At 42.7% G+C, this 20,051-nt stretch overlaps 1 protein-coding gene across 7 annotated transcripts in view; it reads right to left on the bottom strand.

The window, feature by feature from the left end:
- CLEC16A (C-type lectin domain containing 16A) overlaps positions 1-20,051 on the bottom strand; it is a 197,384-nt gene that overhangs the window by 109,882 nt on the left and 67,451 nt on the right. For all 7 annotated transcript variants that reach the window (XM_077828776.1, XM_077828775.1, XM_077828774.1 and 4 more), the window contains 2 exons: positions 15,850-15,900; positions 12,152-12,280 (listed from right to left, as the gene is read on the bottom strand). In XM_077828776.1, the coding sequence (XP_077684902.1) occupies positions 12,152-12,280; positions 15,850-15,900 (180 nt within the window). The remainder of the gene's footprint in view (positions 1-12,151; positions 12,281-15,849; positions 15,901-20,051) is intronic.

The following is a 20,051-nucleotide window of genomic DNA, read 5'->3' on the forward strand; positions in this document are numbered from 1 at the left end:
GAAAAGCACAGAGAGAGAGAGTCAGTATCTACACATGTGCAAGAAACAGTAACTTAGTGTGAATCACATTCAGAGTGGTTGTGTACTTAATGTGTTTATTACAAAGACAAGGTAGGACCAACACAACTACAACATCACTGCATACAAACAATGTATTTATTAGAAAGCAGTTACAATAGACTTACCTTATTTTACTGTACTGTGTTTCAGAAAAAGACCACCACATTTTTAACATGGAGTTTAAAAGTCAATGTTTAATAAAAGTTTGTATAGGTTTGTTCAATGATTTAACAAACGCACCAATTAATGTTTTATTAGAAAAGGCCTGCACTGTTTTTACCCACTCCAAAAACTGAAAGCTTAAAATATAAAACAAGTGCTCAATTTGGTAGTGGGAATACCTTTTTGTTAAACAGCTGTACACAAGTGGGATGTACATCCAAGAACATATACATGAAAACTCAACTAAGAGCTCATATTTCATTCTCTTTTCTGTAGCCACCATTTAATGTTAAAAACTTTGATAGACCAGAGCTGGAGCAAAAATTAAAGCCATCTGTAAAAAGTTAGTGCAGCTTAAAGTTCTGTACAACCACCACCACCCTCCATCCCCCATTCCCTATTATGGCTTAGTTTATGGAATCTGTGCTTAAGGATGCTATAAATATGTGCTTACAAGAATAACCTATTTTAACCCTTATTTATGGACAGCACACAGCACACTTTTACCAGAATTAGCCTAATGGAAAGTCTGAAGAATGCATTCATAACACATTAAGTGAATGGTGAGGGGGCTTTTTTAGGTTTGCTAAGTGTGAAGAAAAAAAGAGACCTTTTTCTGACACTAACCAAATGAGGGGAAGAAACTAATACTGAATACAGGGGCAAAGAGTTACGAAGTTTGTAACGTTTGACTTTCTTTCACCACCAGAAGTATCACTTTAGAGGAAATTCAGAACTCTTAGAGTAGACTGGTGATATTTTAAAATACCTCAGGAGCAAGTGATTCAGGTCTTCTCATCACCCACTGACCAAATGCCACACAGAAGAGGTGAACAAACTGGCCCAAAATATGGTAATGTGCATCTGGGGATTAGTAACTATGAAGAAGCTCATAGATAGTTATCAGTGACCTACACACAACTCAGCAAGTGTGAGATTACGCATACTTGGAAGGGAGGGGATGGCTAGTCACAAAAAGGGAGATGCTACAAACAGCTGCTCTAGGCTACATATTCCCATTACACTGTCTAGAAACATGTACAGCAAGATGTTAGTGAAGCACCAACTTCTGTTCCACAGCTTTTACTCTCTTCAAAGTAGGAAATAGTGTACTTGTGTAGGCTAGACCTAAAGGAAGAGTCTCGTACAGAAACTGCAAGCTTATGAACAAATTCCCATTTTGACTTTGAGATGCTAAGGGTTTTGTTGGTTTGGGCAAAATATTTTTGTCTAGGTTTTCCTTGGGAATTTCTGCTCCAGATTTTTTCTTCTGCCAGGGACAACAGTTCCTTCTTGCACACATTTGGTATTTGGAGCAACTACTGTACTGAAGGTTATGCTATGAAAGGGATATGGCATTCCAACTGCCTCAGTTCCCTCCACTGCCTTTCCAGGTCCAAAGTTGAGGAAGAGGGAAAGTGAGCAGTGACAGTCCAATTTGAAAAAACTGATTATAGGTGAGTAATCTTCATTTTTTCTTCACAGCGCCTCTGCAAATTCCCACTTCATGGGATAGTTTCATAATCAGTACCACAGTCTCTGGAAGGAGGGACAAGTCTGAATTGATTGCTATAGTACACAGCAAACTAAGCATCTGACCAGGATGCTAGATCCAGTGATCTAGTTAACAGTGTTTTGTGGAACATGAATATAACTCCAGGTTGCAGTACTGCATATTTCTACAATTGGAATAGGACAGGCATACTATGTGGAGAACAAGTGTTTATTTGTAGCTTTTTAGACCAGCACTAACCTATTCTGATAAACATGGCAATATAATTGCTTGTCCCCTATTAGTACTATTCCAGAATGAAAAAGTGTTTTGGTGATTTTCTAAATTCCTTGGTCCTATTTGAATAGAAAACAAATGCCCTTTTGGCATCAAGAGTAAGCAATTTTGCCTCACTTGGATGTGAACGAAGTCTGGGAACAAATACTGGTAAGTTAATGGATTTATTGAGATGGAGTTCTGTTGCCACTTTGGAAAATAGTTTAGGATGGGGATGGAGGACTATTTTGTCTTTGTGAAGGACAGTAAAGGGTTGCAGAGTAGCAGCCGTGTTAGTCTGTATCTGCAAAAAGAATAGGAGTACTTGTGGCACCTTAGAGACTAACAAATTTATTAAAGGGTTGGTTAGCCATGAGGGCCTTTAACCCATTTACTCTTGCAATGCATGTGATTACTATAATTAAGGCTGATTGCATTGAATGGTTAAAAAAAGAAAAAAAGATTGCCTCATGTCATATAACCCCTCCTTTGACATAATGCTAATCTGAGACCCCCTATTAGAGTTGGCTCTGACTTGGAAGAAGTTACTCACCTTGCGCAGTAACTATAGTTCTTCAAGACGTGTCCCCCTATGGGTACTCCACTCAAGGTGTCGGTGTGTCCCTGCGCTGGAGATCAGAGATTTCTAGCAGCAATACTCGATCGGGGGAAGGGCATGCACAGGAATTGTCTTGTGCAGCCGTTGGCTCTTGCTGTAGCGTGAGCCCGCTCCCCCGACCGTCCCCTCTGTTCCTTCTCTATCGCAGAGCTCGGCTGTGTGAACTTCGAGGGGAGGAGGGTGGGTAGTGGAGCACCCACAGGGACACATATCTTAAAGAACCATCGTTACTGCACAAGGTGAGTAACTTCTTCTTTGAGTGGTGTCCCTGTGAGTGCTCCACTCTAGGTGCTTGTAGAGCAGTACCCCACCAGGGGTAGTAGGGGTTCAAAGTTACGTATAAAAAGTGTGTGATAAGAGCACTGTAAGGCCAACGATAGAGTCTGAGACAAGGCCTTGGGTGACAGCGTAATGCTTTGCAAAAGCATGCTCTGATGTCCAGGTTGCAGCTCTACAAATATCTATTAAGGGGACATTGTTCAAGAATGCAATCAGTGTCGCCATGACTCGTGTTGAGTGGGATCTGATGCTCACGGAGGGTTCTTTGTGATGCAGGTGGTAGCAAGTTTGAATACAGGTAGAGACCCATTTGGAGAGTCTGAGTTGATATTGTAGAGCCCTTGGAGCACTCTGCTGTAGAGACGAATAGTCTTGGTGACTTGCGAAATGATTTAGTTCTGTCCAAGTAAAAGGTTACAGCCCCTCTGACATCTAGCATGTGCAATGATGCTTCTCAAGAATCGTTATGTGGCTTGGGATAGAAGGCAGGTAAGTGTATGGTTTGGTTAATATGAAAATTTGTAGCCACTTTAGGCAAGAATTTTGGGTGAGGATGTAATGTAATTTTGTCTTTGGTAAATACAGTGTACGGTGGTTCAGCCATCAATGCTCCTATTTCGCTGACACGTCTGGCAGACGCAATTGCCATTAGGAATGCGACCTTCATAGACATATGAAGGAGCGAGCAGGTTGCTAGAGGCTCGAAGGGTGGTCTTGTGAGACATTTGAGCACAAGATAGAGATCCCATGGTGGTGCACGTTGGCGTACTTCTGGGTACATGTTCTGTATACCTTCTAGAAAGCACCATGTAAATCAGGTGAGTGAATATTGAAGCCCCTTCTAGGTGTTCGAGGAGGAGCCATAATGGCAGCGAGGTGTACTTTAATAGATCCTATGGCTAACCCCGTTTCCTTCAGTTTTAGTAGGAAGTCTAGGATCATAGATAGAGGCGCCTTGGAATATTGTGTCGAGAACACTGTCGTGGATTTCCCACTCGTGTTTCTGTGAGAAGTGCCTGTTGAGATGGTCGACTGGTAGGCATGATGTTGTGATGTTTATATTGTTGCGGATGCAGAAGTTCCATAAATTCATGTTTCTAGGCATAGTGAGTGAGACCTGGCTCCTCTTTGGTGATTGATGTAAAACATGCACGCCACATTGTCGGTGAGAATAGAGACTGAGGTTTCTCGTATGAGTGGGAGGAAGTGTCGGCATGTGTTGTGTACCACGCGGAGTTCCAGGAGATTGATATGTAGTCGGGTTTCCGTTGCACACCACTTGCCTTGTACATTGTGGTGACTCAAGTGGGTGCCCCAACCTATCAGGGAGGCATCTGTTGTAATAGTCACTGATGGGGGGAGGGGGGGTCTTGTTGAAATAGAATCCCGGAGCACACATTCCCTGGCTGTGTCCACCATTGTAGGGAGAGGATAACACTTGGTGGTAGGGTCACACATCTGTTGAGAGAATGTTTGCTGGGTGCATAGACTGTGCTCAACCAGTGCTGCAGAGAGTGCATATGGAGTCTGGCATACTTTACTATGAAAGTCGTAGCTGCCATATGTCCCAGAATCTGAAGGCACGTCCTCACTGAAGTTTGTGGGCTGATGGTTACCGTGGAAATAAGATTGGTCAATGTAGTGAATCTGTGGTTTGGCAATATTGCCTTGGCTTGTACGGAGTCTAGGTCGGCTCTGATAAACTCCTATCACTGGGTTGGTTCTAGGGTGGATTTCTTTTCGTTGATCTGTAGACCTAGCTGGTGAAACAGGTCTATTGTGGTCTTCAGCATGCCTGCCGTTTCTTGTCGGTTGGCACTCTTGCGAAGGCAATCATCCAAATAGGGGAAGATTATGACTCATTTGCGTCGTAAATGTGCTGCTACTACTGCAAGCATTTTTGAGACCACGCGGGGAACAGTGGACAGTCTGAAGGGAAGGACCCAGTATTGGTAGTGGTTGGGTCCTACTGTGAACCTCAGGAACCGTCTGTGGGAAGGATGTATTATAATATGGAAGTATGCATCTTGGAGGTCGAGGGCTGCAAACCAGTCCGTCCCCCCTCTCCCCCCCCTCCGTCTAGTGCTGGGATTATTGTGGCCAGAATGACCATTTTGAACCTGTGGGTTGGGTACAAACCTGTTGAGTTTTCAGAGATCTAAGATTGGTCTCCATCCTCCTCCTCTCTTCTCTGTCAGGAAATATTTGGCATAAACCCCCCTCCCTTGGTATTGATGTAGTACTGGTTCTACAGCACCCAGCAGTAGGAGGCGGTCTACTTCTTGTTGCAGAAGATGCTCGTGAGAGGGGTCCCTGAAGAGGGTCGGGGAAGGGTGTAGTCAGACTGTATGATTGCCAAAACCCATTGATCTGTGGTTAAATCGCAGCCCAGGCATGGTAAAATGCGCTTATGCAGTGACCAAACAATTGTGGGATGGGGTATCTGTTGGGGCTGGGGGCGTGGGGAGGTCGCGCATACCCTAGACCATGACTTCAAAATCGTGGCTTAGATGTAGCTGGATGGATGGACGGACGAGGCCTGGTTCTGTGGAGCTCGTTGTCTCTGAGCCCGTTGTTTGGGTCTGTTCTGAGTGAAGTATCGTGGTTGTTGATAGTTAAACGAGGTGTCTCGTGAGCTCTGGTATGGTGTAAAGCGAGGGCGTTTGACAGGCAGTGGGTGTATGCCTACTGTACGCAGCATTGCTCAGGAGGCCTTCGTGGTATGGAGGACGTCGTCTGTGAGAGACGAGAATAGTTTATCCCGATCGAAGGGGAGGTCCTCCACTTTTAGCTATAGTTCTTTTGGAATTCCCGAAGCCTGCAACCGTGATGTTCTTCTCATAACCACAGCTGTTGCGGTTGTTTGGGCAGCTGCATCCGCTACATCCATTGAGGCTTGCAGCGCAGTGCGGGCTATTAACTGACCCTCATTGATAATGGCATTCAATTGAGGATGTTTATGCTCAGGGAAGTCCTTTATGAGCTCTCGTATTTTACTATAGTTAGAGTAGTCATAATTTGCTAGTAGAGCAGAATAGTTGGCAACTTTAAGCAGAAGGGCGGCTGACAAGTAAACTTTCCGCCCAAAGAGGTCCAGTCTCTTGTTTTCTTTATCTTGCAATGAGGAGCAGAAATGAGGCTGTTTACTGCGCTGATTAGCAGCCTCTACCACCAGAGAATAGGCATGAGGGTTTGAAAACAAAAATTCCATGCCTTTGGCTGGAACAAAGTATTTTCTGTCAGCCCTTTTGTTGGTGGGTGGTGCCGATGCCGGTGTTTGCCATATTACCTCTGCAGGCTCTATCATAGCCTCATCCATGGGGAGGGCAATCTTGGTCGATGATGCTGGTTGCAAGATTTTTAACAACGTATGTTGTTTCTCCTGCACCTCATGTAAGGCAATTTCTTGGCTGTTTGCTACTCTTCTGAAGAGTTTTTGGAACTGTTTCAGGTCATCCGGTGTCATAGGGGTAGACGGCATCACCGCTTTGTCTGGTGCGGAAAATGAGTGTGGGGAAGGTGGTGAATTATCCACGTCTGCCTGAGACAGTCTCTCTCTCAGGGGGGTCAGAGGTTTCTCTGTGTGGTAATGATGGGTGTACTCTGGAACCTCTTGTTGCTGGGGAAGGGGGACCAGAATAGGGGTTCTGGTATGTGGGCCAAGGACCCCATTGTGGCCATTGCATGGGGTAAGGTGGCAATGGGTAAGGCCAGTACTGTGCATACCAGGGCTGTGAATGCTTGGAGAGATGAGGCTCAGGCTTCACAGCATTCCACATAGGTCTCCCCTGTGATGGGGATGAACGTTGAGAGGACAAGCGGTCGTCCTGCACATCTCCTTCCTCGCCACTACGCATTGAGAGTGGTGCGGGAGATGAAGAATGGTACCGTGCTATGTAGCTCGGGGAGCGTTCAGTGGCGCGCAGTGGCGACTGCGCTGCCAAAGAAACTGCTATGTCAGCAGGACGCAGGAGTTGCGCTGGTCCCGGCTTGGGGTTGCGGTCGACCGTTGGAGCGCTGACCGGTGCTGGTTTCAGCTTGTTAGGCGGCAGCAAGTCTTGGGTCAGTGCCAGTGGTGGCAGCATTGATTGCGGTGCTGCTGCCTGTGCCACGCTCTACACTAGGGTAGTTGGTGCTGTGGAGGAGACTTGATGTCTCAACTCTGGTCCCGCACGTTGGGGCTCAGCGGAGGTCCACTGAGGGATGGTGCTGGATGAGCCCGGTGCCTCATAAGTGCTCACTCCGGATGAGTGGAGCACTGAGGGTAATGACCTCACTGGAGAAGCTCTCTTTTTCTGAGAGACCCTTGCTGGAGAGGTTGATGCTCGCTTCCTGACAGTTTTGGAAGTCGGAGCCTTATCAGAGCTCATGAATCTCTGTTTACGAGACTCCCCGGAGGACGTCTCTTAAGGAGGTTGGAAAGATTTCTCCAGCAGAAGCATTTTCAAGCAGACATCCCTGTCACATCTTGCCCTTGTTGTTAAGTTGGTGCAGTGTATTCACTTCTGGGTATTTAGGAGTTTCTCCCAGACAGCGAATGCAGGATTTATGGCCATCAGAGACTGGCATCGGCACACGTTTTAAATCCTGTGGAGCCTGGCCTGACTGCAGTTAAGCCTCTCCTGCTTCTCAAGAGATAAGGGTGGGAGTTAATTGTAATGGTAAACTGTAGAAACTGTTCCCAAATGGGGAATTAAGGAGAGAAAAAGGTCTTTCTTCTCTCCCCCCCGCTTTTTTTTTTTTAAAAGGAAAATCTCTAGGAGGAACTAATGAAACTATGTAACTATGTACAGACTAAGACTAACCAAACAATGTAACTAAGTATAGACTAAAAAGAAGTTCCTATGTAACTTGTAGCTTCCCTCCCCCTAGAAATGATCAAAGAGAGCACTGGCGCGGAGCTCCGCCTGCAGCCGAGGACAGTTGAGAAGGAACTGAGGGGACAGTCAGGGGAGCAAGCACTACAGGAGGTGCCAACGGTTGCACGAGACTACTCCTGTGTGCGCCCTTCCCCCGACCCAGTACTGCTGCAAGAAATCTCCAATCTCCAGCACAGGGACGCACCGACACCTAGAGTGGAGCACCCATAGGGACACCACTCGAAGAAGTAATAAATGTTCACTAGTCCTTTCATTAATCTCTTAACTGTGTCATGTGTGATTAGAGTCTAGTCTAGTGTATGGCTGTTTACTTGTATAAATATAAATATACAGTAGCATTATACTCATTCTTATCTGGGGAACCGCTCTACTGCAGGGGAGTATGGGACACACGGGACCACTAGATGTCCTTGAAGCCTAAAAGGATGCCTGCCTTCCCCCCTCCCGTTGGAGCTCACAATTCCCAGTTGAGTATTTCAGGAGAGACCCAATACCTCTTGGGGCTTTATTCAGTAAGTCAGTAGCCATTTTGAACATGGAAAGCAATTTCTCACTTATCCCCTGTATTCCCACAAGAGTGCAACTGGCTGAACTATATTACTGTGGTAACATGTTTGAGCTAAATGAATAAGCATTGATAGAAACAGTATATTTAGAATATTTTTGGAAATAACTGCTGTTTCACTTTTTCCTCACGGATATAAGCAGGCACCAGCAATTACACATACATTCAAAGAGATCTAAAGCACAAGTACTTATCAAGTTGGAGAGTGCTAATCTCCATAACGAACATTTTATAGTGGCAAGACCAGCATATCTAGTACTGCACTCTAAATACCAAAGGGAATTAAATTTCAAATTATGATTCTTAAACGGAAAGAATCATTTAAGAACGTAAGAGCTTCCATACTGGTTCAGACCATGGTCCATCTTGCCCAGTATCCTGTCTCTGACAGTGGCCTATAATCAAAGTTTAAAGGGAAGTGTACAGAAGAGGGCAATTATGCAATGATCTTTCCCCTGCCATACAGGCCCAGCTTCTGGCAGTGAGAGGTTTAGGGACACCCAGAGCATGGGGTTGCGTCCCTGTCCATCTTGGCTAATAGCCATTGATGGACCTATCCTCTATGAACTTATCAAGCTCTTTTTAAACCCCAGTTATACTTTTGGCCATCATAACATCCCATGACAATGAGTTCCACAGGTTAGTTGTGTGAAAAAGATACTTCTTGGCTGCCTATTAATTTCCTCAGTGCCCCTGGTTCTAGTATTGTGCAAAAGAATAACGCAATATTTCTGCATTAGTTTTTTCGACACCATTCAGGATTTTATAAACCTCTATCATCGTATCCCCCTTAGTTGTCTTTGCTAAGCTGAACAACCCTGATCTTTTTGGTCTCTCCTAATATGGAAGCCATTCAGTGCTCTTGATCATCTTTGTTGTCCTTCTCTGAAACTTTTCCAGTTCCACTAGATCCTTTTTGAAATAGAGCAACCATAATTGGATAGAGTATTCAAGGGGTGGGAGCACCACAGATTTATATAGAGACATCATGATATTTTTCTATCCCTTTCCTAATAGTTCCTAACATACTGTTATAGCCTTTTTGATCACTGTTGTGCATTGAGCGGAAGTTTTCAGAAATCTATCCATGAGGATTCCAAGATCTTTCTTGACTGATTCAGCCTTCCCTCTAGGCTCAGAAAACAAGGCAATATCTAAATCATCTTATTTCTTCCTATATAACATACTCAAGATCTGGTTTTTCCTTGTCCTTAGCACCAAAATTCACTCAGGCTCTTATCTCACATCCTGACTACCTCAAACTTATCTCCTCAATCCCATTTAAAATGCTGCTAAGACCACCTTCCTGGCCAGGATTTCCCTCTGAGTCAATTAACTGACTTTTCCCTCTGCAACCAATACAAGATGCTTCTCCTTACCTTCAAGGTGCTTCACAATTTAACTGCTCTAATAAATATTCACTGCTCTAATAAATAGAACATTGTAGTTGCTTTTTTGTCACTGTTGTCAAAAATGCCAGCCTCCATTGCCTGCTTCTCCAACAAGCACCCTCTATATGTCAATCCTTGTGGGGGGAAATGACCATTCCCATGAAAATTTGGGAACCCAATACACTATCCTCATTCAAATCCCTGCTTAAGACTTACTTCTACTATGATGCCTGCAGAACACTGCCAGGTGACAATGTTAACAAATGGCAACCTAAAATTACTGCTACCAATATAATTAGTCTTCTTCATTCATAGGAAAAAACTTATACCTACAAATGGCATGCATTGTTATGAAAAAACATGTTTGTATTACTCTCCCCACTCCCACCTGACTGTTCTGTTTTACCCAATGGTTACTTTTTGCCAGACTAAGATTAATGTCTTTGGGGCAGGAAAAGTATTTTGCTATATCTATACATCTAGCACAATGGAGCCAGGTTGGGGCTTCTGGTTGGTGCTTCATGATGCTACAGAAGGGTGAATTAGACAATGAAGCTGTCATGAATACAGAGGGAAGAGTAGCATAAAATCCCTTCTTGCCAGCTGTACCGGGTTGCCTTACCTGTAAAGAGTTAAGCAGTTCAAACCTAGTTGGCACCTGACCAGAAGGACCAATGAGGAAAGAAGATACTTTCAAATCTGGGGTGGTGGGGGGAAGGATTTTTGTTGTTCTGCGTGGTGTTCCCTCTCTAGACGGAGAGAAAAGCCAAGCAGGTACACTATCTTCTGAAAAATATACCTGGAATAATCCATCTAAAACCACAGAAACTGAGTAGGGCAAGGAAATGCATTAGGTTTTGTTTTGGCTTGTGAATTTTCCTATGCTACAGAGGTAGCTTCATTCCTGTTTTTGTAACTGTGAAGCTGAGCCCAGGTTTTAAATCCTCTGTGTTTTAAATCTTATTACCCTGTAAAGTTACCTTCTATCATGATTTTGTAGGTGTGATTCTTTTACTTTTTTCTTTATAATAAAAGTTCTTCTTTTAAGAACCGGATTGATTTTAGTGTCCTAAAGACAAAGGGTCTGGTTGAGCTCACATTGCTAAGGCAACTGTTTGGTATTTTATTCTCAAGCCTCTCCAGGAAAGGAGGTGAAGGGGCTTGGGGGGATATATTGGAGGGGATAGGGAGTTCAAGTGACCCTTCCCTGAATTTTTGTGTAAATCACTTGGTGGTGGCAGCAAAATACCGTCCAAGGACATGGAAAGGAAAGGAATTTGTGCCTTGAAGAAGTTTTAACCTAAGCTGGTAAAATATAAGCTTAGGGGGTCTTTCATGTGGGTCCTCACATCTGTACCCCAGAGTTCAGAGTTGTGGGGATACCCTGACAGAAGCAAACTTTTGATTTTGGTATAGGATAAAAACTACAAGTATGGTTAACAGCATGAGATCAGGAAAGGAAAATTTACACTGAGTAGCAGAAAAAGCATCCTAATGTGAGAGTCATTAAACATAAGAATGGCCATACTGGGTCAGACCAAAGGTCCATCTAGCCCAGTATCCTGTCTTCAGACAGTGGCCAATGCCAGGTGGCCCAGAGGGAATGAACAGAACAGGTAATCAAGTGAGCCATACCCTGTCACCCATTCCCAGCTTCTGGCAAACAGAAGCTAGGGACACTATCCCTGCCCATCCTAGCTGATGGGCCCACCAATGGCTCTCCCCTCCAAGAACTTATCTAGTTCTTTTTTGAACCGTGTTATAGTCTTGGTCTTCACAACAATCCTCTGGCATGGCATTCCACAGGTTGACTGTGCATTGTGTGAAAAAAATACTTCCCTTTTGTTTGTTTTAAACCTGCTGCCTATTAATTTCATTTGATGACCCCTAGTTCTCGTGTAACAAGAAGGAGTAAACAATTCCTTATTTACTTTCTCCACACCAGTCATGATTTTATAGACCTCTATTATATCCCCCCTTAGTTGTCTATTTTCCAAGCTGAAAAGCCCCAGTCTTATTAATTGTTCCTCATATGGAAGCCATTTCAAACCCCTAATCATTTTTGTTGCCATTTTTTGAACCTTTTCCAAGTACAATAGAGAAAATTGTGCATTACCCAAATACAAATTAAAGTTACCATATACAAGAAATACTGTAGAGAAAACATTTCTGTACTGGATAGGGTATGACTAGGTGACCTCACTGTGGCTTTTCCCATCTTTAGTTTTGATTCTATGATGTAATTTCCAGTATATTGGCCAAAAATACTTTAAGAGTTCATTACTATATGGATAATAGTCATAAGTTTAGTTGTTTAATTGATGCTCTTTGTTGACATAACATTTTTCCCACGGAAGGTGCAGCCAGCTGCCTATTTAGGGAAAGTGTCATTTCACAAAAGGATTTAAGAAAACTAGGCTCACTCACTCTTCGTGTTCTTTCCACATCTCCACATGGCAGTCTTTTCACAAAATCAATACCAGTTAGTGGTGTCCCTGTTGGTGGGAGCAGAATGGAGGCATCCATCATCAAGTACTCCACATTCATGGGCTTAATCTATGAAAATAATTCCACATTCAGCATACATTACAGCAATAAAAGGAATTTGCAAATTCACTTTCAAATGCAACTCACTATTTCTAACAAACCCCAGAAGTAGCATACATGATATTTTCAGGACTCGTGTGTATGCATAGATATAAAATTTAAACCAATACAAATATTGTTCTGTTCTACAAATATACTCTGTCAATATTTGCTCATTCAAGGTAAAGCCTGTTTTTTTCCCCCAAACAAAAAAGTGGACCAAATCAATAAATTCATATTGGAGTTTGGGATTTTACTGATGTACAGCAGTGCACCCAGAAAAGGAAAGAGCATTACAGTGCATATAAAATAGATGTTAATATGTATTTCTAATATTTTAAATCTGAAGTTTGCCTAGAGAGTACATGTTTTTTCAGATGGTGTCCCAAAGAAAAGGGGAAAATAGGTGTGACAGTGCCCCCCATAAGGCTTTATGGAAATATGCTTATGAATGTATATATGACAAAACTAGAATATGTTTTATACTACATATGCCATGTAATATCTCTGTAAAGTTTATGATCTACTGAATCTATTAATCCTATTTGTATGCATGTATCATTTTTGTATGCATGTATCATTTTTGTGTTCGAAGTTATGAATATTAGGTGTGTACTGGCTTGATTTTTAAGTAGCCTTTGTAAGTATTTGGTCAGCTTCTTGAGAAGGAATGTGCAAGTTAAATACCCAATCAAGAAGCACTTAATGGACAATTGATCTTGAAGATACCAATCCACATCTGAGCTTTCCCAGGAATGTGGCTTGGCTGGTAAGAAACTCAGTCATACATGGACATGTGACTTGCCCACGTGACTCCAAAACTCCATTTTGTAGCTGGATTCTACACAAGGGGAAGGGGGTGTGTCCACCCACAGGAGAAAGTCTATTTAAACCCCTGGGACACCCCTCCATTTTGTCTTCAGCTGGCTCAAGTGATAGCCTCTCCAACCCCAAGGATACCTGAAAGAAACTGGAACAAAGGACAGTAACTACTGGGGGTGTGAGTGATCGCTGGACCCAGACTAGGAGACTAGTCTGTAAAAGTAAGCTTACTGGGTGAGGTTTTTATCTATATTCAGTTTTCTTAGACAGACTTGCATGTTCTATTTTATTTTGCTTGGTAATTCACTTTGTTCTGTCTGTCACTACTTGGAACCACTTAAATCCTACTTTCTGTATTTAATAAAATCACTTTTTACTTATTAATTAACTCAGAGTATGTATTAATACCTGGGGGGGGGGCAAACAGCTGTGCATACCTCTCTATCAGTGTTATAGAGGGTGAACAATTTATGAGTTTACCCTGTATAAGCTTTATACAGGGTAAAATGGATTTATTTGGGGTTTGGACCCCATTGGGAGTTGGGCATCTGAGTGTCAAAGACAGGAACACTTCTTAAGTTGCTTTCAGTTTGTCTGTAGCTTTGGGACACGTGGTTCAGACCCTGGGTCTGTGTTGCAGCAGACTGGCATGTCTGGCTCAGCAAGACAGGGTGCTAGAGTCCCAAGCTGGCAGGGAAAGCAGGGGCAGAAGTAGTCTTGGCACATCAGTTGGCAGCCCCAAGGGGGTTTCTGTGATCCAACCCGTCACAGTAGGCATGCTGGATGGCTGACAACTGAAGCCTACTCTTGTTATGATGATGTGCTTCCAGATGCTGCAAAACAAGACAGGGCTGAAACAGATAAGGATCTAAGCACTGTAATCTCAGACTGGTGTCTGCCACAAACAAAGGTTCTGAATGCAGGTCCCCATGGCTTGCTAATAATATAATAATAATTAAAAAAAGACTTCTCAGCATCCTATACCTTTTGAAGAAATTCCTAAGGTATCTAAAATGTTGCATAACTCAGTTAAAACTGTTTTGGTGAATAAGAAATTTGGTGGGTATTAATCTGCAAGATTAAGATAGCAGAAAAAATAACATGGAAGTCTAAATTAAAGATAATGCTATTGTGAATGCATAACTACAAGAAATGAACAGCTCTGAGATAAGGTGAACCAGCTATCTTAAAGATAAAATCACATTCAGGAACAAAGTTGATCAGGTTTCTTACTGAAAAGGTGAACTGAGTTCAAAAGTGAAGCTAACATTTCGAAGTACAGTTCTACCCTGGAAAAGTAAAAATGCAGATATGGCACCATCTGACTCAGATCTGCTGATGCTGGTGAAATACAAACTTTTTTACTCATTGGCCCTGCAGAGACAGCAGTGAGCAAGCTAGTTTCTACTCCTCCTCCTGCTTCAACAGAATTATTCACTATGAACAAATCACATACCCTTTTGTAACCCTGTTAAAGGTAACAGATATGCACAGATGTCACGGACTACCTCATTTTGCCAAAAAAGCCTCTGTTGCATTATCTCCTTCAAGCACAACCATTGTAACTGGACTCTTAGGGCCTGATTTTCTCATCTGGTGGTGTAAATCAGAAAACTCTTATCAAGTTAATAGATTTACATCAGTCTAATGTTAGCATAAGATGGGAGAAGAATCTGGTCCTTAGATCTCAGAATGCATTTGCAGAACTGCGAGAGAACAACTTTGATTTCATAGCACATGGACTCAGTGCCAAGTAGAGAGGTAATACACATGGAACCATCCAGCACAAGTTTTTCAGGCACTTTTCAGAGTAGAACCACACCAACATTCAGTGAAAGCTATTCAATACGCAAAGATTGGAGGAAATATTTCAGACCAAAGATTTCCAACCTCCCCACTTTGAGCAGACTCACAAGGTTCCTCCCAATGTTAAAAGATTTTTTTTTGTAATATACAAACTGTAGGTTGTACACTTTAATAGGAGATGTAATTGTTAATTATTGTGCCTCCTGCTATTATCTAAGAGGAAAAAATATTTGTGACACTAGCAGTCTGGCAACCCAAGGTCAGAGATGCCCAAACACTGTTTTAAGACATGATGTTTATAGGTTAAATATTAAATCTTTGCAAAATCAGGGACCGTTCCCTGGCCAGCATTATGATTATAGCAATGTCAATTGCCACTAGTATCATTGCTCAGAAAAATCAGTTTTAATTAAAACTGTCTAAACTTCAGTTGACAAGGTATAAATCATGGAGATTATTACACAGGGTGTTATGTTGCTGGAAGTGCCATCTTTCAGATAGGATGTAAAATCCAGGCTCTGCTGTTTGTTGTCAGTAAGATTCCATTCCCCATTTCACAAGAGCAGCAGTGTATACCAAAACTGGGATCTAGCATGAAAACCAGGGTTAATACATTCTACACACCTACCAGAGGAAAAGAGGATTTTTTTTACTTCCATTGATTAGTGTTTCGGCATGCTGTTAAACAGATACTACGCTTCTCAGGGGATTAAGTGATCTCTAGGCTTTTTATAGAAATTTAGAGTATTGGGGAATTTTTAGATAAAAGGCCTTATATTAAAATGTAGTTATGCTCCTCTGAGCAAAACACATGCAGTTTTATTATTCCAGTCCTATAAATAAAATCCTTGGTATTTTGTGAGGTTTTACATCGGCATTTCTATTTTAACCTCTATTTTCTAATCACTTACTGTCATACTCCTGTATTCGTCTTCAAACATATCCAGAAAAATCTCTTCTCCCTTAAAAAAACCAAGATATTATTTCTCCATGTATAAACATATACATTAGGGATCCTGGGTCATGGTTGAGAAGCCATCTGTTTTTCATTACCCACATTTCTCGTAAGTCACCAGTAAATTCAAGTAAAAAAGAAATCCTGTATCATCGTTCAGCACTCATTCTTTTAAGAACTTACCAAAATAGGAGCATTTCATGTCTGTTCATTAATTGTTTTGGGATATTTGACATTAGTTTATTGTTAGGAGGAGTTAAAGTGTCAGACTGAATATTTCAGTTCTCTCATGATTTGTTTACAATGCACTAAAAGAAGTGCAATGCTGTAAACATCTCACTTAAATAGGGGAAAAAAGAAAATATTTAAGATGCTGAGAATAAATTATGAGCCTTCTAAAGATAACTGCTGAGCAAGAAGTGTCATTAATAACCATGTGTTTCCCTAATGCTGATAGAGTCCCTGATGTACTCCAATGAGGTTTAAATTTCAGGTTCTGTTCCATTCATAAGTAGCAGAACCATGTAATAAACTATAATCATACACCTCTGATACCTTGCTTGTGCTCTACTCACTAATCCATGTTCAAGACAAAATTGTTACTAACCTGTTCTATAACTGTTTTTCTTCAAGATGCGTTGTAGATGCCCATTCCACTTCACATGTATGTGCACACCCAGTGCACCAGAGCAGAATATGTTTTTTTCTTAGCAGTACTCATCAGGATGGCACAAGCACCTTTTGCATGCTTGTGTTACTAGCTAATGGTATAAAAGGTGGAACACCCTCAGTTCCGTCTTACCAGATAAATTCCAACGTAGAGTGGAAAAGGTGTCGGTTGTGGAATGGACATGTGCGATACATCTCAAAGAACAATTACAGAACTGTTTTTATTCCTTAGAATGAAGGCACATGTTCATTCCACTTTAGGTATCTTACAAGCAGTTTACACTGGAGTAGGATTTTGGAGTCTACCTGAACAATTGAAGAACTACTTACCAAAACTAGGCATCATTTTTGGATTGTTGGGATATAGCATAGTGTCTTGTTAAAGTATGCACCAATGACCATGCTGCAGCTTTACAAACATCTCTTGTCTTTGGCCTCTGCCAGAAAGCAGCGGAAGCCACTTGGGCTCGTGTGGAGTGAGCTTCCACCCTGACTGGTGGAAGTACTTTGGCAATGTCATAGCACAGACTTATACAGGATGAAATCCACAATTACATCCTCTGCCTAAAAACTGGGAGAGGTTTCATTCTGTCTGCAACTGCAACAAACAGCTGGATAGATCTTCTGAAAGATCTAGTTCTGTCCAAATAAAATTCCAGTGCCCTTTTGGCATCCAAAGTATGAAGTCCCTCTTCATCCTTACGAAAATGTAGCTTAGGAAACAAGGATGATAAGTACATGGCTTGATTAAGGTGGAACTCCGAGATGTCTTTAGTGAAGAACTTTGGATGAGGATGTAAATATATTTTATCCTTATAAAAAACCTGTGTATGGAGGGTCAGATCCCCTTCTCGTGAAGTTAACGGCCACCAAGAATACTACCTTCATAAACAGAAGTAATGAAGAAGCAGTGGCCAGAATCCTGGCTTCTATCTAGCATCTCCTGAATTATTTGCTTCACTGAAAGCATCAAAATTTCTCTAAATTCCCTCAGAAGCTCTCTCTGCATTCCATCCACCAATAGAGAACAGATCCGTGTTTTCTAACCTTATGACCATCAGATTCTTAAAGGGTTTGGAAGGCTGTTTCCCCATGTGGCAGATCCCACTCCTCCCTGGGATTTGAATTTGGTACTAGTAATGCTGATGGGTCCTTAGACATTCTGCTACTACCATCATGCATTTTATAAAATCTCACAGGGCTGCCAATAGACCAAAAAGCCAGGCTGCAAACTGATGAGTGTTGTGGACCACAAATCTTAGGAACCTCCTGTGGCTCTGGTGGATAGCCACATAAAAATATGCATCACTCAGGTTGCTGGGATCTATGGAGGGGATGATAGATGCCAGGGTCCTTAGAACGCATTCATCAGTGGTCATGTAGAACAACAATAACCTGTTGGAAAAAATATGGATGGAAGAAACTAATATGGTAAGCTGGTATCCTATCCTCAAAAAAGCAGTCAAATAGCCTGACTAAAGGCTGAATACTGTCTCAAGGAATCTGCATTACAATAAGGTGGTGGTATTCTTCTGTGTCTCTTTCTCCATTGTGGTGTTTAAGTAGGTAGAATAAGTATCTCTGAAGAGGCTGAAAGCAGAATTGCCTCCTTTTAAGAAAGGGTGTGTAAATACCCCAAAGATTTTAACCTGGGGCTCAAATCTGTGTGTCTACATAACAGCTCATCAATATTTTGAGAGAAAAGGGTAGGACCTTCAAAGGGAAGATCCTAGGTTGCCTGCTGAATTTCTGGTGAGAGACTGGATGACTAGCCACAAACATTTGCATATAGTTATTGAGGATGCCATGTCCCTAGCCACTGAGTCAGCTCTGTCCAAGGCTGTCTGGAGGGAGGTTCTAGCCACTAGTTTACCCTCCTCTATCATGGCTGGAAGTGCTGCCTGGCCTCCTCCAGCAATTTGTTCAAGAACTTCAGCATAAGGTCCCAGAGTGCAAAACTGTATCTAGCCAGTAAGACCTGGTGATTGGAGATTTAATACTGAAACCCAGATGTGGAATAAACCCTTCTACCAAAAAGTTGGAGTTTCTCTGCTTCTTTGTCCTTCGCGGTAGAAGATAATCATCCCTGATGTGATCTTTCACTCACTGCTAACAAACCTGATGAAGGCTGTGTGTAAAAAAATGTTCTTATCTCTGAGAAGGGACATACCACCTCCTCTTGGTTCTCAAAGCAGTCAGGGGCAGAGAAGCCACTCTACTTGGTATGCTACAAAAGGCCACATTTATGGGCAGAGCCACTCGAACGCCCTGCAGAGGTTAGTATGTCCATCAGTCTATGGGAAATCTCCTGAATCACTTCAATTTGAATATCAAGAGAGTTAGCTACTCTAACAATTCTTGATATGACCTGAAATTATCATGGACAGGAGAGGAATCCCCAGACATTGTCATGAGGCAATGAGGAAGATGAGTTCAAAGGCAGCTGGGTTTGAACCTTCTCTAATGGTTAGGCTTCTGCCACAAGAATTTGTGGAGAAGCCTGTGGTTCTTGCTCAGTACCAAAGACAGGAACCTGAACATTTTCATGGGATCTCTGTCTCAGCACCTGCTAGGTGACTTTGCAGCAGGAGGAACAGGGGAAGTCTGCTGTGGGAGGGTGACTCAAGGGTTCCAAAAAGGCCAACAGTGAGGCACAGGACCCCAACTATAACTGCTCCATGGATCTCAGTTTCCAGAACGCCTTCCAAAGTCAGATAGCTACCTGGGACTGGGATCCTCCCAATAATGGCAATGACTGGTATGACTTCCTATCCTGGAAAGGTGGTGTGCAGGAATCAACCTCTGACTCTGAGGAGGATCCAGAGTGATCTGTAAGCCACTATGGTGCTGTGCCACTCGATTCTGGAAATGCAACATCTGCTGGATGATCGTACTTGGACAACATACTTTGTTTATCCCTGGACTGGACAGGATGAGAAAAAGAGTTGGACATTCCAAGGACTTGACCATTGATGGCACTATGACCTGCTGTCCCTGCCTTGAAATAGCACTTCTGCTGGGATAGACTGTGCTAGGGCAAGGGAAGAGAGAAGGGACCAGTACCAGTAGGCCTATCGCCTGCATGACTGAAGAATCTGGCACAGAGAGGCAGAGCAAAACTCTACGTGCTGCACAAGTATCAGGTGTTGTCGGCACTGAGACACATCCTTGGCCCAGCAGTTGCTGCACCACAAGTGTAGGCACCAAAGTAAGAACTGGCCTCGACCACGCAGAAGCCAGTGCCAGAGTCAATGATTCTTACACAGATATAGCAGATGTCGGTACCAGGGCGCGTTGTCTACCTGCCATATCTGCTACTCTGAGGATAGATGGCAAAAGGGATCTCAGTCTCCTGCCAGAATCAGATCTACCCATATTAGAGGAACGGTGTTCATTGGATCTTGTGTGTTTTTTCCTCAGCACAAGAAAAGGGGATTGGTGCCTTACCTTTGATCTTTGGGGGGTAAATGAGAACGTCTGGAGGGGCAC

Source organism: Eretmochelys imbricata, chromosome 10, assembly GCF_965152235.1.
Source record: "Eretmochelys imbricata isolate rEreImb1 chromosome 10, rEreImb1.hap1, whole genome shotgun sequence".
NCBI classification, from domain to species: Eukaryota; Metazoa; Chordata; order Testudines; family Cheloniidae; genus Eretmochelys; species Eretmochelys imbricata.